The sequence below is a fragment of the Enhydra lutris genome, unplaced genomic scaffold (genome assembly GCF_002288905.1).
Source record: "Enhydra lutris kenyoni isolate GAN:26980312 unplaced genomic scaffold, ASM228890v2 scaffoldscaffold9, whole genome shotgun sequence".
Taxonomy (NCBI): Eukaryota; Metazoa; Chordata; class Mammalia; order Carnivora; family Mustelidae; genus Enhydra; species Enhydra lutris.
In genome coordinates this window covers 22,620,635-22,641,857 of record NW_019154093.1, presented here as the reverse complement: position 1 = coordinate 22,641,857, position 21,223 = coordinate 22,620,635, and the positions used below count along the sequence as shown (strand labels likewise).

Genomic DNA, 21,223 nt, shown 5'->3' with positions numbered 1-21,223 from the left:
TCAGGTAAATGCCGTGAGGTTATTTTCCAAGAATGAAATTATAAAAATTATATGGTAACTGCTGAATCTGAGCATCTGCAGATGTGTTCCCTTCTCTTTTTTATACAGTTCCCTTATTACCACCCATACTAGTGCATTTTTTAAAAGATTTATTCATTTATTAGAGAGGGAGGGAGGGAGAGAGAGAATCCCAAGCAGACTCCCCGCTGAGCAGAGAGCCCGATTCAGGGCTTGATCCCAGGACCCCAAGATCATGACCTGAGCCAAAATCAAGAGTTTGATGCTCAACTGACTGAGCCACTTAGGCCTCTCCCAGTATTTTTTTTTAATAAAATGCTTTATGGTTTAATAGAAATTTACAGTTTGCAAAGTATTTTCCCAATTTCCAAGATATTGCTTCCTATCCTTACAACAGTCCTACCAGATGTATGACATTATTTTTTTCATTTTAAGGATAAACTTGAGGTCCAAATAGTTAATCAGTTCATCTTCAGTCACAGTGAATCAAGTTGCACAAGGATTATTTTAACACAAGCTTCCAATGATTTTTTCCCCCATCACACCCACTCTACACTGTGCTACCAATTTTTTGGGGTGGGGGAGAAGAGGAGTAATGGTAAAAATGGGAGTGAGAATCAAGAGACCACTGACCTCTATACAGAACAGTATACAGTTAGAGTGGCCAGGCCCCAAGAATGATGCCATCTCAGCACTGTCTCTAGAACTGATTTCATTCCCCACACTGGCTGGAACTTCAATGAACTAAAGCAGTCTTCTAATAATTAGAATTTTGATTGTCCTTTGCCTACTCAAGGAGGAAAAATTTTCCACAGCCAGAAAGACTTCACAGAGGTCAGCCACTTTGGCCTGAAAAGACAAGGGCCTCTTGGGCATCAGTCCTCAACCACAGCTCATCTGGGTGCTTTGCAAAAACATACCAACGCCTAGGTTCACTGCAAGAGAACTTGCTTAATTGGTTTGGGATGCAGCCCAAGCATCAGTTTTTTTGGTTTTTGTTTTTATAAATTTATTTGAAAGAGAGAGAGAGCACAAGTGGGGGGGGGCAGGCAGAGGGAGAAGGAGAAGCAGACTCCCCCCTGAGCAGTGAGCCGGATGAGGGGCTCAATCCCAGGACCCTGGGATCACTACGCAGCAGAAGGCAGACGCTTAACCAACTGAGCTACCCAGGGTCCCTCAAGCATCAGTATTTTTAAGATGTTACCAAACAATTCCATTGTGCAGCCAGGACTCTGAATCACTGTTCGGTAAGCAGTGCATAGAAAATGAGAATGGGAAATTAAATATTCCATTTAACTTCTACTCACAGCACCTACTCTAGAGACCAGTGAAGTAGAAAGGGAAAGGCAGAAATAAAAAGTAAAAGAGATAAAATGGGAGAAAAGTTAGTTCCAGGGAAATGACACTCTCCAAAGGTTTCCTTGAACTAGTCCATAAACAGCAAAGTTCAGTTGCTGCCAATTTTTGACACAGCGTGTGCTGAGTTCCGTGGAATCAGGTCACTTAACTTTTTTTTCTTTTTTTTTTTTTCTTTTTCTGTGAGGTCGGCTCATTTAACCCCATTTTATTATTGAGCCCTAGGTCCGGAGGCGGTTATCAGCTTTGTCCGACTCCAAGTCTGGTGTATTTAAATGGATGTCGAGCCAGAAAACCCGCCGCTCCAAAACCTCGGCCTCAAGCTTGGTGCAATCCCGGGACCGAGCTTCAGCCCTATTCCCGCCTCGGGCCGAGGAGGCGGGGCTGCACTGACCCCGCCTTAGGGTGAAAGGAGCCTTGTTTCCGCCGGGTTATGGGCCAAAGTTGCCCCCACTTCCGGGAGCGGGGGAGACCCGGGCAGCTTAGCCGCGGCCGACGGCCTTGCCTTAACGTCACTTCCGCGCGCCCAGGGAGACGTCAGTGCTGGGCGCAAACAGCGACGGTGTGGTTTGCTGGTAAAGTTTCGTCTCGGTTCCCTCCTTATGAACCATGGAGAGTGACTTTTATCTGCGTTACTACGTGGGTCATAAGGGCAAATTCGGCCACGAGTTTCTGGAGTTTGAGTTCCGACCCGACGGTAAGAGCGGCCCCTGGCACCCCGGGAGCGAGGACTGGGCCTGGGGTCGGGCGAATGGGGAGGCCGGGATTCCGGAATGTGCGAGGAGCTGGAAGAGGAAGGGACTGATAACTGCGGCGCGGATCAGAAAGAATCACTCCTGTGACCGCTCCACTGGTTCTTTCCATGTGCAGGGACTTCTGTTTGGTGACATTTTTTTATTAGAATGTTTCACGCAGGAAACATTGCCTACCTACCTCGTACCAGGCTCTTTTTCACAATCTGGGATACAGGAGTGAACGACAGACAAGCTTCCTCTTGTGGAACGTATATTCTGGTACTGGGGGAGATATAAACAAACAAAAGAATTCTAGATAGTTACGAGTGGTCAGAACATAGAACAAAATGATGGAATTATTGTTGGTGGGCTTTTAAGCAGAGTGACCACTGGCGCGCTCTCTGAAAACGGAGTGTTTGAACTGAACCCTGACTGACAAGAAGGAACCAGGCTTGTGAAGCTCAGGAAGAAGAGCATTCTGGACAGAGGCAGTAAGAAGTGTTAAGGCTGTAGGGCATGAATGAGCTAGTAGGCATGTTTCGGGTGGCCTGTATGGCTGAGGAAGTAGTGAGCTCTGAGAAGAATTGTAGGAGACAATGTCAGATCAGTAGGCAGGGGGACACCATGTAGGTCTTTATAGGCCATGACAAAGAGTTTGGATTTTATTCTAAATGCAGCAGGAAGCAAATGGAAAGTTTTAAAGAGAGAAAGATGTGATCTCTTCCTGAAAAAGTATTCTAATCATTGGGTGCAGAATGGGCAAGGGTGGAGAGAGGGCTGCTTATTAAGAGACAGTTATAGTTGTCAAGACAAAAAGGAAGTTGGTTGGAACTAGGGGGGGGCAGTAAAAGCAGATAGAAGGATTTAGGATACTATTGGAGGCAGAACCAATTTGACTTTGCTGTTTGATAAGATCTGGGGGAAGGGCCACTGTGGTGAAGGAAAAGGAATAAAAAACCAGAAAACTCTCATTAAATGGGAGCACAAAGATGAATCTGACAGACCCAGGTTATAAACAACCGATGACAAGATGGTGTGTTTACATGTGTGCCTTCTATTCTGAGGTTAAAAACTCATCTATTTCCTTTTATCTTTTCCTTCATACCCAGCATATACCCAGATTAGCCTTTTGGATGCACCTACACACAAAGGGCCTTGTATACCAAATATGCTTAATAATAAAATCACAGCTTTTCCATCACAGGAACAGTTCAGAGTGTTGCATGGTCACATGAATAGTATGTAAACAGCATTTTACAGTTTTCAAACTCCTTTCACAACTCATTTGAACCTCGGGAGGCCGTGTATGCTAGTAAGTTACCATCACTCTCCCTATTTTCAGCTGAGGACATGAACCTGCAGAGATATGATTTGCCAGAGTCAAAAAAGAGTCTGCTTGTGTTCTTTTATCATACCTGACCTGCCTTTTGCAAGATTCTAATTCAGTGTCAGCAGTATTTTCGGCTTTGAGGCTATTTAATAGCGAAGAACTGAAAAGACTGCTCTTGTTGGAACACCAGAAGCACAGATAGTAAATCTGGTAGACAATGAAGGGAAAGCTGGGATACATTTTAATCAACAGCTGATAGTCTTGGTGAGCTAATAACACTTTATTCATATGTTTTTAATATACACTGAATTTGGTTTTTTCTTTCTTATAGGGAAATTAAGATATGCCAACAACAGCAATTACAAAAATGATGTCATGATCAGAAAAGAGGTAATGAGCCTTTTGAGAGCCTTTCTTTTACTACAGTTTAGCCTTTTGTCTTGTTTTTGTTCTTTCTGGGAGTAGTATTGAAAAAGAATAGAGAAGTATAGACATATCTATAGATACCTTCTAAAATTTTTCTCATATCTTTCAGTTTATATTTTCTTTCACAGTGCTGAATCACTTTCTGGTAATCACTTAAAGTCTTGCAAACTTGGTTTAAACCCTGAATCTGCTACTTACTATGTGCCCTTGGGCAAATTCCCTGTTCTTTGTCTGCAGAAACAAATAATAAAACCTACCCCCCACTGTCTAGTCCTGTCATAGAATTAAATACATTATACTCAAAGTGTTTGGTATATTCCCTGGTGCATAGCTTTCACTAGAGCTCTTTAATTTGCGTTTGAACAGGGTAAGGGAGCGTGGGAAAGCAGTTCACATCATTGAATGCATGTTAGATGCCAGGCATGGCACTTGGTATTTTATACACATACGATTTTATGTAACCCTGATTATAAGCCTGTTTGATGGGTGGTATTATATACCCTTTACAGCGAGCCCCCAGATATTAATTATGAGGCCTGTTCAAAGTCACCTCTCCCTGGCTAGCAAGAGATAGAGTGGGAGTTCAAAGCTGTGCCTGCCTCTGTCAAGTCCATGTGCTCCATTTTGTATAACTTCTGCCACACTGTTGAGGCTTCATCAAGGCTTCTGTTTCCTTTCACCCACTTTGTCGCATTTGAAAATGTCTTGTCAATATATTTTCATACTATTATGTTTAACTAGCCTTCAGTTTTATGTTTACCCACACATGTCAGCCTCCTTATATTTTCTTTAATGGGAACTAATATGCAAAAGGTATTTTAAAAGACATGTCTCTGCTCTTCATAAGCATTTCATCTAGTTAGGAATAACCAGGGTTTCTCACAGATCTTTTGTTCTGGGTTCAAGTGTGAGTTGGGTCTGTAAGCAAGGAAAAGGTCTAAGTGAACAGCATGTCCCAAGAAGTAGAAACAGGTAGATGAGGTCTGAGGTGTAGTCACTGGGAACCTCTAGCCTTGCCCTCTTCATGCCTGAATGCCATCACCCCTTACAGAGGTGCTAGAAACTAGTTTTTAGGAGGGGGCTTTTTTTTTTTTTTAATCTTTTATCACTATCTGAGTCAGAACACTTGCTTAGGGATACAGCTTAATTCCATTTTTAAATTTGCTTTCAGGCTTATGTACATAAAAGTGTAATGGAGGAACTGAAGAGAATAATTGATGATAGTGAAATTACCAAAGAGGATGATGCCTTATGGCCTCCCCCTGACCGAGTGGGCCGGCAGGTGAGTGTTTTAGCAACTCCTATAGTGCAGAAATCTTACAACTAAGATGAGTTTTACTGCCCTGCATATAACTGAATTCGTGGGGTGAGGGGGACCTACACAAAGCAGATTACAGCACCTTTATCTAAGGAAACAGTAATCCCACAGAGAGGAACAGAGAGCCAGTGGTGCTTCTGACCACCTAGATCCTAGCCCTGGATTTCCTCATGTGCCTCTCCCCTCAGCCCTGCTCAGAGATTTTGCTGCCCACCTCACTTACTGAGTAACTGTTATGGACAAAGTATTGTGAATATTCAAAGAGAAATAGAACATGGTTATTTCAGCAATCTAAGAGAAGGAAAGTCATGCAAGTGGCTAGGTATATGTGTTTAAATTCATGGCTTATATATTTATTCTGAACACCATTATGGTAATTAAAATAAAAACCACTGTCATATTTGACTGTGTTAACAGGGAAGCTGTTTCTTTCCACCTCAGCTGCTACCTTCCTAATCTAGACTTCTAATTGATGTTCTTTTTTCTTTTGTCCTGTACAGCCTGTTTTTCCATCCTGAAATCAGACTCATCTTTTAAAATGTCAATGTATTCCACTGATTTTAAGTTCTCCATTGCCTTCCCACTACATTTAAAATAAAATCCAGGATGACTGGGTGGCTTAGTCGGTTAGCATCTGCCTTTGGCTCTGGTCATGATCCCAGGGTCCTGCATCAGGCTTCTTGCTCAGCGGGGAGCCTATTCTCCCTCTGCCTGCTGCTCCCCCTGCTTATGCACTCTCTGTCAAATAAATTTTTAAAAATCTTAAAAAATAAAATAAAATCCGAACTCCCACTTTATCTTCTACCATTTTCTTAATCTTTTACTGTGTTCAGACCTCACTGACCTTATTTCTGTTCTTCCGAAATGCTTAGGTTGTTCTTAGTTTAGGACATTTGCGTTTGCTGCATCCTGCCTGGAATGTTCTATCTAACGTGGTCTTTATTATTGCAGGTTTTAAACATCACTTCCTCCGTGATGTCTTGCCTATCCATTCAATCTAAATTGCCCCTCCCCTTTTTAAAAAATTTTCTTTGTGTCATCTGTTATTGTCTGAAATTGTCTTGTTTGCTTTTCTTTATATATCCCTTTTCCTCCCCCACTACAACAGATTTGCATATACCCCTGCAAGCTCCTTTAATACAAGGATTTTACCTGGTTTTTTTCAGTGCTATATCTCTAGTGACTAAAATAGTACCTGTGTATAGTAAAAGCTCAATAAATAATTACATTTATTAAATTAATATAAAAACCATATAAGTTAATTCCTAATTCATCTCAAAAGGGTGGGTCGATTTTTTATTTATTTTTTTTTTACTCTAAATCCAACTTAGTTAACATATAGTGTATTATTTCAGGAGTAGAATTTAGTAATTCATCAGTTGCATGTAACAGTCACTGCTCATTAGATCAAGTGCCCTCCTTAATGCCATCACCCAGTTACCCTGTCTTTCCACCCATCTCCCCTCTAGCAACCCTGGAGGGGTTCCTTATAGTTCCTTATAGTTAAGAGTCTCTTATGGTTTATCTCCCTCTCTGTTTTTATCTTCTTTTATTTTTCCTTCCCTCCCCAAATGTTCATCTGTTTTGTTTCTTGAACTGCACGTACAAGTGAAATCATACGGTATTTGTCTTTCTCTGACTTACTTTGCTTAGCATAATTCTTAGCTCCATCTACATTACTGCAAATGGCAAGATTTCATTCTTTTTATGGCTGAGTATTACTCCTTTATATGTGTGTGTGTGTGTGTGTGTGTGTGTGTGTATATGTGGGGTGTGTGTGTGTATACATATATATACATATATATACACATACACACACACACACACACACACACCACATTTTCTTTATCCATTCATCTGTCGATGGACATCTGAGCTCTTCTGATAGTTTGGTTATTGTGAACATTGCTGCTGTAAACATTGGAGTGCATGTGCCCCTTTGAATCACTATTTTTGTATCCTTTGGATAAATACCTAGTCTCTCTTTTTTTTTTTTTTTTAAAGATTTTATTTAATTATTTGAGAGAGAGAGAGCATTAGAGAGAGCATGAGAGGAGAGAGGTCAGTGGGAGAAGCAGACTCCCTGCTGAGCAGGGAGCCCGATGTGGAACTCGATCCCGGGACTCCAGAATCATGACCTGAGCTGAAGGCAGTTGCCTAACCAACTGAGCCACGCAGGCGCCCCAATACCTAGTCTAACTCTTGAGGAAGAGTGAAAAGAAAATCCCATCCTCCATACTTTCTAAAGTTAACTTTTTAATTTATGTCCACAGGATCTCAGTAAAATCATATTTATGTATTTTGCCTTACTGTTAATTTTCAGCTCTATTAGCTCATACGACAAACCCAGTAGCCCAGTGAAGAGAACAGGGCTTACTTCTCTACACTAGCAACAGCCTGCTGGATGAGGTTACCACAACAGAATCCCATTCATCATAGCAACAAAAGCTTATAAAGAACTTGGGAGTAAATTTAATAAGATGTCTGAAACTTAAAAAGGCTTTATAAAAGAACTAAAAATCTGTATCATTTTTATGGATGAAATGACTCAATTATTATATCCATTTTATTAAAATAATTGATAAATTCATTTCAATTCAAATCAAAATCACAACAAGATTTTTCCTGAAGCCTAAGAGAGCATTAAATTCATGGAAGATCAGAGGGACAAGAGTAACCAAGATAATTCTGAAGATTTCTTGAAAAGGTACAGACATCTGTACTGTAGTGTTGCCTCAGAATTGACCAGTGAACAGTGGAGCAGAGTAGAGAGCCCAGAAACAAACCCATGAATATATGGCAACTCAGAGTAGGGTATGACAGAGGTGAACTTTCAAATTAATAGAAAAAGGATGGATTGTTTAAAAAATTGTATCAGTTGGAGTATGTTTATAGAATATTTTTAAGTTAGACCATTTGTAGAAATAAAACAAGATTTTAAAACATAAAACAAAATATAGACTATCTTTTATTATTTTGGGTAGAGAAGGAATATTTTAAATTCCTCAAGGGAAAAGATTGATAAATTTGACTTTTAAAGTTAAAACTTTTGTTTAGCTAAAGACATCATGATAAAGTTGAAAGATAAGCCACAGACTGAAGAAAGATATTTGTAAAACCTATCTGGCAAAGGGTTTATATCTAGAATATATCAAGAACTACAAATTAATAAAAAGATAACCTGGAAAAAAATAAAAGACAGCCCGGTGGCAGAATGTGTAAGGGTTCTGCATAGGCAATTTACAGAACTAGGAAAACAAATAGCCAATAAATATCTACATTTTGAAAAATGAACATTAGGAAAATAATGATATACCATTTCAGACCCATTAGAATAGCAAAAAGTAGGGGTAGGGGGCATCAAGTTTCAAAAAGGATATGAGAAAGAAAAAGGGGATCTTACATACTAGTGGAATAACATCAGTACAACTATTTTAGGAAATAATTTGGTAGTAACTGGCAAAATTGAAAAAACCTTATACCTTCCTTCTAGGAATACCCCAGAGACATTTTCACATGCATACAAGGAGATGCATAGAAGAATATTCTCACCACATTGGTTTTTTTTTTTTTTTAAGATTTTATTTATTTATTTGACAGAGATCACAAGTAGACAGAGAGGCAGGCAGAGAGAGAGAGGGAAGCAGGCTCCCCACTGAGCAGAGAGCCTGATGCGGGACTCGATCCCAGGACCCCGAGATCACGACCCGAGCCGAAGGCAGCGGCTTAACCCACTGAGCCACCCAGGCGCCCCCACATTGTTTATAGTACAATAAATCGGGAACTTAAGTCTGCTTCAATAAAGATATAAATGGAATATTCTAAAGAATTTAAAACTAATGAGCTAGATCTCATACAAAAACAGTGTTGAATGAAAAAAGCAAAAGGATGCATAGAGTATGATCATTTATGTAAAAATTTTAAAACATACTACCAAATCTTAAAACATGAGTGGAAAGAATACACCTGAACTTCCAGGATGCGGGAGGGAGAATGGAATAGGAGGTGGACCTAACTTTGTATGTGTAATATTTTATTTATTTAAAAAATCTGACAAACTATTAACATTTTCACACCTGGGTGTTAAGAACATTGGTTTCATAGTTTTCTATATTTTCTGTTAGAATTCTTTTCATAATTGAAAACTATAAATCAAAAAGAAATAGGAAAAAATGAAGAAAAAAGAAGTGGGACTCACTAAATTGTAAATTCTACAAGGACACAGACCTTTGATTTTGCCGATCTGTCCCAAGCACCAAGAACAATAGCTGGTACACGGTGAGCACCCCCATAGAAATTTTTTAAAGATTTATGCTACTTGCATCATTCTTTAGAAATCGAGGCGCAGCAGCGAGTATGTGGTAGTGACAAAGCTGGGATCAAACCCAAGGTCTAGACTTCTTTTTGTCCCATGTTGCCCAGAAAGGTTAGATTCTTGGTATTTATAAAACACAAATACAAGATGTATACATGTTACTCCACTTTCTTTTTTGTTTTTTTTTTTTTTTTTTTTTTTACTCCACTTTCTTAACAATGAAAACTCCTATATAAAACTTGTAAATCCTTCTAAATCCCAGAAATGGTAGAATCTCACAAACACATCTTCCTCTAATAAAGTATGAGCTACTCAAGGACTAAATCAATATTTAATTTCTCTTTTTGTTTCTAGAGCCAGTATAGGTTAGTGGGTAGAGTGAACTGGTCTTGTTTATATTGTAGAGTTGGTGTGATTTGACAGATGGTATATCTTCTGTGTGGTTGATGGAAAATCCAACTTGGCTTGACTTAGTTTTTTTTAAATGTTTCTAGGAGCTTGAAATTGTCATTGGAGATGAACACATATCTTTCACAACATCAAAAATTGGTTCTCTTATTGATGTCAATCAATCCAAGTAAGTGTGTGTGACCCTTATAGCCAGATGTGTCTGTTTTGAAGCAGACCAATAGGAAACCCTTAACCAAATTGGGACCATAATGGTAAGATCTGGCACAAATACAAGACAGAAGGGTTCAGGGGTGCCTGGGTAACTCAGTCGGTTAAGCGTCCAACTCTTGGTTTCAGCTCAGGTCTTAATCTCAAGGTCATGAGATCAAGTCCTACGTCAGACTTTGTACTCAGTGCAGAGTCTGCTTTAAGAATCTCTCTCCCAGGGTCGCCTGGGTGGCTGAGTGGGTTAAGCCTCTGCCTTTGGCTCAGGTCATGATCTCAGGGTCCTGGGATCGAGCCCCACACCAGGCTCTCTGCTCAGCAGGGAGCCTATTTTCCCCTCTCTCTCTGCCTACTTGTGACTTGTGATCTCTGTTAAATAAATAAATAAAATCTTAAAAAAAAAAAAAAAAAAAAAAGAAGGGGCCAACTTTGTTGTCATCATTAGAGAGAAACTTTAGATTATTCTCCAGGGCTTTGTCCTGTTGCTTTTGATGTTTTATTTAGGCACTGTTACAGTTTCTCAGTGACACATGCAGAGTAATGTCATAGGAGTAGCCAAAATAAGAACCTGGCCAGAACAGAAAATGAAATATGCCAGAACAGGTGCTTGAGATAAACTGTAGAGTCATTGGGTTGATCTGAACAGCTTTTCAGGGTTGGCCATTCACACTAGCACATCTTACAGTCTGACAGTGGTGAAACTTGAAATTATTTAGAATACAAACTTAAGGGGCACCTGGGTGGCTCAGTGGGTTGGGCCTCTGCCTTTGGCTCAGGTCGTGATCTCAGGGTCCTGGGATCGAGCCCCAAATCTGGCTCTCTGCCCGGCGAGGAGCCTGCTTCCCCCACTCTGTCTGCCTGCCTCTCTGCCTAAGATCCTGTGATCTTGTGCTTGTGATCTCTGTCAATCAAATAAATAAAATCTTTTTTTTTTAAGATTTTATTTATTTATTTGACAGACAGAGATCACAAGTAGACGGAGAGGCTGGCAGAGAGAGAGGAAGGGAAGCAGGCTCCCGGCAGAGCAGAGAGCCCAATGTGGGGCTCCATCCCAGGATGCTGGCATCACGACCTGAGCCGAAGGCAGAGGCCCCAACCCCCTGAGCCACCCAGGCGCCCCAAATAAATAAAATCTTTAAAAAAATAGAATACAAACTTAAAAATTCATGTTGTCAGTAGGGAAAATTATAAAGTTGAGACATAAGTCTTTATGCTACAAAGAGTCCTTACAATTTGGTAACCTCTGGGGGCGCCTGGATGGCTCAGTCGGATGGCTCTGGTCTGACTCTTGGTCTCAGCTGAGGTCTTGAGTTAAACCTTAACTGACTGAGCCACCCACCCTCCCCTGCGGCTCACTTTTAGTACATGCTGGGTGTAACTGTCTTCCCTGTTTAATATATAGCACATAGCCTTTTTCTTCGTTATGGGCACTTGGTGGTTTTAAAGTTTTAATTCTGTAAATACCTTTATGTAAATAATCTGAGTTAATGTTTTTGTGTTTTTGCCACTTTTTTCCAGCTCCTTAAACATGTTTTTCCTTTTGTATTATAGGGATCCAGAAGGCTTACGAGTATTTTATTATCTTGTCCAGGACCTGAAGTGTTTGGTCTTCAGTCTTATTGGATTACACTTCAAGATTAAGCCAATCTAGATTGAAAACTGGTGTGGACACAAGGGGGGTTGGGAGTACCTGTTTTTAATTACCATTATCAGGAAGTCTTTGTGTATATCAGGGCAATATTTTTTTTTTATAAACCATAAATGACTGTCTTTAATAAATATATAGCAAAATGCATTTTTTTGTTATTTTATAAAGACCTAAACATTTGAACTCTCCTCAATATTTTTTAAAACACTAACATCCAATGTGAATTATCACCAAAAATCTATTAATCACTGTAGCTATAACCACCAATTTACAGGAATAAGAGAATAGAGAGAAAAGTTAGAAAATACAATAGATTAAAAAAAGAGAAAGAAAATACAATAGAAATCTAATCAATATCCAAAGGAAAATCCCGGGCAGAGGATCTGGCTTCTTCAACAAACAAATTGCAAACATAAAATAAATAGAGATGGTGTGGGAACTGGTAGATTAAAGGAGATTTAAGGGGCGCCTGGTGGCTCAGTGGGTTAAAGCCTCTGCCTTCGGCTCAGGTCATGATCCCAGGGTCCTGGGACGAGCCCTGCATCGGGCTCTCTGCTCAGTGGGGAGCCTGCTTCCCCCTTTCTCTCTCTGCCTGCCTCTCTGCCCACTTGTGATCTTTTTCTGTCAAATAAGTAAATAAAATATTTTTTTAAAAAATTTTTAAGGAGATTTAAGAAACACATAATCATTGTACTGTTTGGACCCTATTTGAATCATGATTCAAAAAATTGACATTACAGGGCGCCTGGGTGGCTCAGTGGGTTAAGCCGCTGCCTTCAGCTCGGGTCATGGTCCCAGGGTCCTGGGATCGAGCCCCACATCGGGCTTTCTGCTCAGCAGGGAGCCTGCTTCCTCCTCTCTCTCTCTGCCTGCCTCTCTGCCTACTTGTGATCTCTGTCTGTCAAATAAATAAATAAAATCTTTAAAAAAAGATTTAATAAAAAAAATTGACATTACAGAAATTTGAGCACTGGGTATTTTATATTAATGAAGTATTGCTAAATTTTTAGGTGTGAAGTGTTTTTCCCCCTCCACCTTTATTGAGAGAGAATTGGGTAGAGATATAATATATATATTATATCTCTATATATAGAGAGAGAATTGAGGTTGGGTTTTTTTTAAGTCCTCTTTTATAGATACATCTGTAGGTATTTCAGTATGGAGGATAACATTCTGCTTTAGTACAATATATTCCTCAGGAAGTTTTCTAATAATCCATCTTAAAATCAATACCAACAGTCATTAGGAACTGAGACCTAGCTGGTTTGGACAGTGTGGGAATTTGTTGAGTAGGTAGATCTGTAGGAATTTTCCTTGCTGCTAAACTAAATTGCACTGCTTCCTTCGGCAAATTGCCGGTTGACCAGATTGTGGGTGCTGAAAGGAACTGGGCCTGGTAAGTCTCATGTGGGGAGGTGATTAGGATAAACTCACATCCCACGAGACAGGCCAGACTGGGACGTGTCCTTTTTGACACCTAGGCCAGTGTTCCCTGCAATCCCCGCCCCTGTACACACGCTGCCTCCTTCAATTTTAGTATATGTGCTGCCGAAGCGAGCACACGCTGCCTCCTTCAAAGATAGCAGTTTAGGTCCGGATCTGGGACCAGAGATGTCACGGTCCCTAAATCCAGTGCATTCCCCTCTATAGAAGGGTATCTGGGGCAATGAAGTTAAGCTGGTGGTAAAGTAGACAAGAATAGTAACTCCAAATTTTAAATGGCCGTGAGAACCTCAAATTATAATTGTCGCAAATAGGCTGTTCCTAGAAACACAGCTTCCTTATGGTCTCAGTTGTGCCCTGGACCCCATCCCCCAAATCTGCGAAGCTGGTCTCGGGCAGGCGGAACCGACGCGATCTAAGAAGCCTCAGAAGGCAAGCAGGGACCAAGCAGTTGTTGGGTGAGAGAAGAACGAGTAGTGAAGAGTCAGGAAAGAACTGAGGGGCAGGAGGAAGCCGTGGCAGAGCTTTCCTGCAAGGACTGTGTTTGCTACGGTATCCCTCAGACTAGCATAGTGCCGGCACGAGATCGGCGTTCAGCAAGTATCCGGAAGCAGGCTTCGGCGGGTCTGAGCTAACACTAATTGCGCCCTCAGTACACCTCCACAGGCCCACTAAATCAAAGAAAAAAACAAGCCCAGGTCGCTAACCAGCCGCGCGTGAACGCCCCGCCCTCTCCCCCGCCCGACGCACGCCGGAAGTCCGCACCCCGTGCGCCGGCGGCGCCCACGTTTACGACCGGCCGGAAAGTAGCGGCGGCAGCTTTCGCCAGCCGGGTGGGCAGGGCCGAGCCGAGCCACTATGGGGGTGAGGCGCAGGCAAAGTGCCGCCAGGGCAGGGACGGGGAGGTGGCGAGGACCTGGGAGGCGGGAGTTCGTGCCGGGAGGGACTGAGAGAAGTGGGCTCGCGCTGAGGAGTGGGGAGGCAGAACTCGAATCTAGGAGGGGCAGGGCCGGGCCTCGGTAGGATGCGCAGGCGCGGTTCATGCCCTTGCTCTGGCACTCCCTCCACAGAAAATTGCGCTACAGCTCAAAGCCACGCTGGAGAATGTCACCAACCTCCGCCCCTTGGGTGAGGACTTCCGGTGGTACCTGAAGGTGCGACTGGAGGGGCGGTAGGCACAGCGAGGTTCCGGAAGGGGGTGGGGCGCCAGGGGGCCGGGCCCAGAGAGAGCTTTCCGTGCCGAAGTGCGACTCCAAGGGCAGCTTTGTCTCAAACCATTAAGAATGGATATGTGTAACCGCTAAGTGGTATTTTCCTTAATAGAATTTTTTCGCTTTTCTAAATGTATTGGTTAGTTAATTACTAACGTCTCGGAGATTTCCTCCGTGAAATATTTTATGTTTTGAAAATAGTAAACGAGAGACTACTTGAAGGGGTCTTGGGATTGTTTAGTAAGGAGGGGGATTTCACCTTCTGTTTTAGTTGATTAGGCTTTATTTATTGGGAAATCCCTTTAGTTTTGATCGTGGCTTCCTCCATCCCTCCCCACCCCATACTGGTGAATCTGGTACTCTGGTGGCTTGGTCTACAGACGCCCTTAACTCTTCCAGATCACCGAGCTTCTGCTCTGTTTCCCTCCTCATCCAAACCCCAGCATCCTTCAGATCCTGGCAATAGCTCTATTTCTTTTAGGAAGCTTTCTCGCCACTTTTACTACCAAATATTTTGAAGCTCAAGTACCAGGGTTTATTTGAGAAATTGATGTTCTTCCACTTCAAAAAGCACAGAGTCTAGTGGAGGAGACAGAGAAATAGAGTAACAACAGTGATAAGTACTTTTAGTAGGAACCTACAAGGCCTGTGAGAACACAAGGGAAGTTCCAGATCCAAGAAGGGGTGGAGGTTGGCGCTGTTGAGACCATTTCAGTACTACAGGAGCCTTGAATTTCCAGCCAGACAGGGTACTTCTTAGAGGAGGGTGGGCACACCAGCAGAAAACAGAAACCCTGGCCTGTTCTTTGTCCAGAGAGAAATTTTGGTTATGTCCTTGGTGGGTTCTAAGGATGAGGTGCGGTAGTTGATGGGAAGATAGGTTGAGCCTGCCTACGTCACTTTCTTGCCCTTCCCCTGTCTGTCCGACTGAGCTAAACTACTTTACTAATCTTCTTTTTCCTCCCCCAAGATGAAATGTGGCAACTGTGGTGAGATTTCAGAGAAGTGGCAGTATATTCGGCTGATGGTAACTACTCCCCCTACCACCATGCCCACATACAAACACATATAGGCCTCTCCTCAGGGATTTGGGGAAGGAACCAGTGGCCCTGATCTCTCAGGTCTTTGGACCCTGCTTTTTGTGGTTTGGAAGGGCAGCCATTAGTATGGTCAACACTGGGAAGAACGGGCTTCTTCAGAATGTGAGGCAGAGTTCAAAATCAAGGGGAGTCCCTTTCTCAGTCTCAGGAAGCTCCCCAGGATTCTTGTTGTAGCAGATGGCATTCCGTTTGGGTTTTGGTCTCTTCACCTATCTAGTAAGTGGTAGACGGGATCATGTCTAATTAATGTGTGACTACAGATTCTGTTTACCCTTGCCAGGACAGTGTGGCACTGAAGGGAGGTCGTGGCAGTGCCTCCATGGTCCAGAAGTGCAAGCTGTGTGCGAGGGAAAACTCCATCGGTAGGTCAGGTCACAAATCCTAAGTTCTGCCAACTGGGGATACATCTTCCTGATACAAAGCAGGCTCATGTTACTGTGGGTAGACCCAGGCCTGAGATGCCCAGGCTGTGGCAGCCAACTCTTTTCCCCAGAGCCACATATGGGCACCAGGATGGGGGCAGCGTATGGACTCAAGTCAACTTTGTCTTCTCTTTTACATTTCAGAGATTTTGAGCAGCACCATCAGATCTTACAATGTAAGTTTCCTGTTGTGGTGGCAGGTGATGGGATTAAATCTAAGCTGGGAGCTAGGAGGTTGGGGTTCTAGAGTTCTGTCTGTACCAGAGTGACGTGGGATATTCATTCATATACTCACTTGTTCACTCATTCACTCACTCTGTCACCATACACTGGCTGAGTGCCTGGTAGGCAGAAGATTCATAATCAGGCTATTACAGTGTCTTCTCTGATAAGCACTGGGCTGTGGGAGCTCAGGGTACCTCTGGCCCAACCCTTCCACTCAGGTTCCATCTCTGGGAGCACTTGCCCTTTCTATACTGGGGGACTTGTGAGCCTTCTCTGGTATCCTTGATATTGACATTAGCTAGTTATACATGACTATGTAACCAATCAGTCCAAAGGGGAGAGAGGGAGTGTGTGCTTTTAAGTCTCTTTGTTTAAAGGATAGTTACTTGTATTCACCCATTTCTTACTATTTTTTTAAAGATTTTATTTATATGAGAGAGCATGAGCAGGGGGAAGGTAGGGAAGAGGGAGAAGCAGACTCCCCACTGGGCACTCAGCCCAATGCAGGGCTCAGTCCCAGGACCCCAAGATCATGACCTGAGTTGAAGTCAGACACTTAACCGACTTAGCCACCCAGGGGGCCCCCCCTTACTTAGTATTTTTGAAATATGTCTGATTTATGCCAAATTCTCAGCTTTGTTCTGAAGTTAAAGAGAGAAGTCACAAGGACTTGCTTTCAAGTAAATAATGTATAGTAGATGAGACACACCAGCAAACAAAAAGCAAACCAGGGCCGACAGAGAGTGCCTCCTCTGTGCTGGGCACATGACTGGTGTGTAGGAAATGATTTTACAGTGAAGGACAGAATGAGATTGAATGTGTGGGTGTGGTGCTTGGTATCTCTGAGCCCATGGGTCAGGGAGGCTTGAATTTCCTCGTTCTACCAGCCCCCTCAGAGGTGCCTGTTCCACGTGAAAACCCCATTTTTTTTTTTTTTAAGATTTTTATTTATTTATTTGACAGAGATCACAAGTAGACGGAGAGGCAGGCAGAGAGAGAGAGGGAAGCAGGCTCCCCGCTGAGCAGAGAGCCTGACGCAGGACTCGATCCCAGGACCCCGAGATCATGACCTGAGCCGAAGGCAGCAGCTTAACCCACTGAGCCACCCAGGCGCCCCTGAAAACCCCATTTCAAAGGCTTTTAAGCCCCCCTCCTGCCTCACAACATGGCAGAGGTTTGGTCAAAGGCTGCAGTTAAGTGTCCCGGGCCATTGGGAAGATCTGGAGACTTTATAGTGTAACATTCTTGTTCACATTTTTTTATTTTGATAATTTTATCTGCCATTTATTGAGCATAGTGTCAGGTACTATAGCTAGGAACTTTACACATAGTTAAGATTTTCACAGCGAACCTCAGCCCAGTCTGACAATCTTAGACCCTAGCTGGGAAGAGAGGTAGAGCTGTCTGAGATCATATCCAGGCAGGCCGACTCTAGTACTCAGTCTTTCTTCTGCAGCAGCTCTATCCAGGCAGGTCTCATGAGGAGCAGTACCCAATGCAGGCCTCTTCGAGAAGAGGAGGAGTCGCTCTCGAGTCCCATCTGGGCTAACGGGTTGTAGGGCCCCCTTGGCAGGAAGGGCAGCAGCACTGAGATCTTTCCAAAGGCCCACTGGCGCCTGCACCATCAACACACTTCTTTTCTAGGCTGAAGACAATGAGAAGTTCAAGACAATTGTAGAGTTTGAATGCCGAGGCCTTGAACCAGTTGATTTCCAGCCCCAGGTGCGTAACCTGTATCTGTGGGGAGCTCATACAGGAAGTAATAATAGAACTTTGCTTTATCCAGAGACCGTGGACTAGGACTTCTCCTAAGGGTAGTAATTGTTATTAAGTGCCTACTGTATATTGGGCACTGTGCTGGTTACGTTTACATATTACTTCATTTAATCCTCACAGTAACCCTGTGAAGTTAACTCATCCTATTGTTTGGACAAGTGAAAACTTTTTTTCAAGATTTTGTAGCTTGTACGGGGTGACAGTAAGCATGGGAACAGTCATTTGAACCCCAGTCTGACTCCACAGCCCGCACTCATCCCACCTTACTTGTGCATCTGTTTCACCTCATGACAAATCTGTGAGGCAGGGAGACGAAACAGCCTTCTCATCCCCGTCTCCTAAACAAAACTAAGGTCCAGAGAGGGGAATGACATGCCCCAGGTCTTTTGGGAGCTCAGGGGTAGTGGAAAGGTTTACCCTTCACCTCCTGCCTCTGGTCCAGGGCTCTAGTTGAGAGAAACCGCTGTAGTACTGGGAAGGCTACCAGGCCTGGGAAGTACATGATTCCAGAACAGGTGCTCGCACTGCATCTCTGCCCTCCCATCCCAAAGGTGGTTTGAAAAGAGCCAGTTCCCTGGCCAGGCCTCTGCCCCCTTTCCCCCAGACTAACCACTGACTTCCTGTCACCTCCAGGCTGGATTTGCTGCTGAGGGTGTGGAATCGGGGACAGTCTTCAGTGATATTAATCTGCAGGAGAAGGTACAGGACTTTGGGGCCTTGTGGGGGCACTGTATGGAACCTGGTGGGAACTACCCTTTCGGTGAACAAAGATCAACAGAAAGCTGACTCTGCCTTCTTATTTTTGTTGGTGATTTTGGTGTTTAAATGGCCCCAAGTATAGTGTTAAAATGTTATCTAGTGTTCCATAAGTGAGAAGGCTGGGATATGCCTAATGGAGAAAATGCATGTTAGATAAGCTTTGTGGAGGCATGAGTTCTAGTGCTGTTGCCTATAAGTCAACTATATATAAGGTGTTTTTAAACAGAAACCTACCCAAAACAAAGTTGTATATTGATTGGTTGAAGAAAATGTGATCAGAGGCTTTAACCCTGTATTTCCCCTGGGAGCAGTGGTTCACTATTTACTAATTCAGTGTTTGTGGTGATTTTGTAGAATATAACTACCATGAATAATGAAAATCAATTGTATTACTGAACATTTTACTACCTTAAATAAGCCTTGTGGTCAGGCTTCAAAAGGAGGACGGAAACCTTCAGTTTGCATAGCACCTGATAACAACAACAACTGGAATTTACTGAGCTCTTATATGTGCCTGACATGATGCTAAGTATTTATACCTGTTTCCCCATTTGCTTCTTTGAACATTCAACCTGTTTTTGTCCCTTTTTTTTTTTTTTAAAGATTTTATTTATTTATTTGACAGAGAGAGATCACAAGCAGGCAGAGAGGCAGGCAGAGAGAGAGGAGGAAGCAGGCTCCCCGCTGAGCAGAGAGCCTGACACGGGGCTCGATCCCAGGACCCTGAGATCATGACCTGAGCCGAAGGCAGTGGCTTAACCCACTGAGCCACCCAGGCACCCCTGTCCCTTTTTTTAATAGAGGACAGAACTGAGGCTCTGAGAAGTTAAGTGAACTTGCCCAGAATGCACTCTAGCTCAGTTCTAGGTCATATATATTCATGAGTGTCTCAGTAAGAGCCTGAACTGGGCCTTTAAAGTCCCAGAGTGCCATAGTCCCCACTGTCCTAAACCATCTCATGAGGCTGACAGGGCCATTTTTTCCCCACAGGATTGGACTGACTATGATGAAAAGGCTCAGGAATCTGTGGGAATCTACGAGGTCACCCACCAGTTTGTGAAGTGCTGAACCTTCTTCCTGCACACTCGCCTCTAAGAACTGAGAAGGGACAACGTGCCCCAGGCAGCAGAGCCCGCTGAGGCGAGTCCCTCATCCGTTGTCTCCTGGAAGTTATCCAAGCCCTCACCGCTGCATGCTGGGCTGTGTCACAGCTTCCCAAGTCCCACCAATAAAAGCCCCTGTTTGTACTGCACTGGTGCACGAAGGCAGAGTCAGGTAACAGCAACTCCTCCCTCCACAAATAAGAATTTCATGTTGGAAGTCTCTGGTTGCTTCCTGGCACATTCCCACAGTAGAGGATCCCATTTGTAAAATATGCAGGAGCACATAGCTTCTGAGGGCTCTCCAGCTCTTGGGGAGCAGGTAGGTTTACGCAACGGACCTAAGGTGTCAAAGCCAACAGTGCAAAGAGCAGCTGGGCCTGTGGAACGATGCCATGAGCCCCATGGTCCTGAGCCAAAACAGTACATCGATCACCTTAGCTCTCAAGCAAACCCAGGCATTTCTAGCTGGTGTCACTTCATAGTCCAGGGCTAGCAGGGACTTTAGAGGCAGCAGCCCAGTACTGGCATGAATCTGCTCTGTGAAGTTCCTGTTGGACGGTCATCAAAATCGTCTCCCACCAGGGGAGTCAATAGGAAAGTTCTTCCTTCTGCTAAGTCAGCATCTTTGCTCCCTAAAGTTCCTGCTGGTCCTGGTTTGTCACCTTTGTGGTCACTCTTCCATGTTCTGCCCCTGGACAGTCCTGTGGAGGTCTGAAGACAGGAGTCAGGGCCCTGTAAGTCTCGTGGGCCTGGTTCCTGGGGTCTGAGGATCCCCTGCAGAGTAGAGAGAGTTGTTCGGTGCAGTTAGTTAGATGGTGAGGGTATGCTCAAGCATTCACACTGGTGAATCCACCATTCGGAAAACCTGTTGTGAGACACCTTATTTCACCAGTGTTGCAGAATTTTTTGGAAGTAAAAATGATTACTTTCATTTTTTGAGAGGCCCATTAGGAAAAAGTATGCCCACTTCCAGACTGGTTGTGGGGGGCACTAGAAAGTAGCACTACTACCTCAGATTTCAGGTTAAAGCTGGCTGTGTCCAAGGGTGGTAAAGCGATCCCTACCTTGTCCGTTCTCCAGTCTGGCATCTACATCGTGTTTCCTCTAGGTTCCCTGTGTTCCTGGCCCCGGACCTGCTCTTTCCTGCATGTGACAGAGTAGAACTTCTCTGGCCTGCCGTCAGCCAGCAGGTCTGTACAGTCTGTCACACCCGGGGTCCAGTCCACTGCCCAGGCTGAAAGCAAATAAGTGGAAGCAGCCTGAGAAAGCAGCCTTTCTGGGCTTTAGTCTCTTACACAACAGCCAGTGTGTGTGAAGCTCACAAAGACACAATAAAAGGATCTCAAGGTTTCCTTTATATTTTAGATTATGTTCTCATTTTTCAGGAGGTGGAAGAACCCAAATAATCATTAAGGGATTAAAGG

The 21,223-nt window shown here is 43.5% G+C and overlaps 2 protein-coding genes across 4 annotated transcripts; both read left to right on the top strand.

The window, feature by feature from the left end:
• Positions 1–1,885: 1,885 nt before the first annotated feature.
• LOC111143021 (mago homolog, exon junction complex core component) lies at positions 1,886–11,907 on the top strand. The gene is made up of 5 exons (XM_022496434.1): positions 1,886–2,071; positions 3,770–3,828; positions 5,036–5,146; positions 9,992–10,074; positions 11,664–11,907. Exons 1-5 carry the CDS (start codon positions 1,984–1,986, stop codon positions 11,761–11,763), a joined length of 441 nt encoding a protein of 146 aa, XP_022352142.1. The 5' UTR covers positions 1,886–1,983; the 3' UTR covers positions 11,764–11,907.
• A 2,083-nt stretch (positions 11,908–13,990) lies between these two features.
• LOC111142847 (chromosome unknown C1orf123 homolog) lies at positions 13,991–21,156 on the top strand. 3 transcript variants are annotated; one of them, XM_022496187.1, is made up of 9 exons: positions 13,991–14,067; positions 14,274–14,357; positions 15,385–15,441; positions 15,795–15,876; positions 16,081–16,112; positions 17,806–17,883; positions 18,571–18,636; positions 19,687–19,971; positions 20,908–21,156. In XM_022496187.1, exons 1-8 carry the CDS (start codon positions 14,062–14,064, stop codon positions 19,762–19,764), a joined length of 483 nt encoding a protein of 160 aa, XP_022351895.1. In that variant the 5' UTR covers positions 13,991–14,061; the 3' UTR covers positions 19,765–19,971; positions 20,908–21,156. The 3 variants fall into 3 exon arrangements, with proteins under 3 accessions (XP_022351895.1, XP_022351898.1, XP_022351896.1); XM_022496190.1 differs by lacking the exons at positions 13,991–14,067; positions 20,908–21,156 and having other exon boundaries at positions 14,339–14,374; positions 19,687–19,948; XM_022496188.1 differs by lacking the exons at positions 13,991–14,067; positions 14,274–14,357; positions 20,908–21,156 and adding an exon at positions 14,394–14,510 and having other exon boundaries at positions 19,687–19,948.
• The last annotated feature ends 67 nt before the right edge of the window (positions 21,157–21,223 follow it).

Coding starts and splice junctions, on each gene's coding strand:
- LOC111143021 (XM_022496434.1), top strand. CDS start 1,984: ATGGAGAGTGACTTTTATCTGCGTTACTACGTGGGTCATAAGGGCAAA. Junction 2,072..3,769: donor GTTTGAGTTCCGACCCGACG/GTAAGAGCGGCC, acceptor TCTTTCTTATAG/GGAAATTAAGATATGCCAAC. Junction 10,075..11,663: donor ATTGATGTCAATCAATCCAA/GTAAGTGTGTGT, acceptor TTTGTATTATAG/GGATCCAGAAGGCTTACGAG.
- LOC111142847 (XM_022496187.1), top strand. Junction 15,442..15,794: donor GGCAGTATATTCGGCTGATG/GTAACTACTCCC, acceptor TACCCTTGCCAG/GACAGTGTGGCACTGAAGGG. Junction 18,637..19,686: donor ATATTAATCTGCAGGAGAAG/GTACAGGACTTT, acceptor TTTTCCCCACAG/GATTGGACTGACTATGATGA.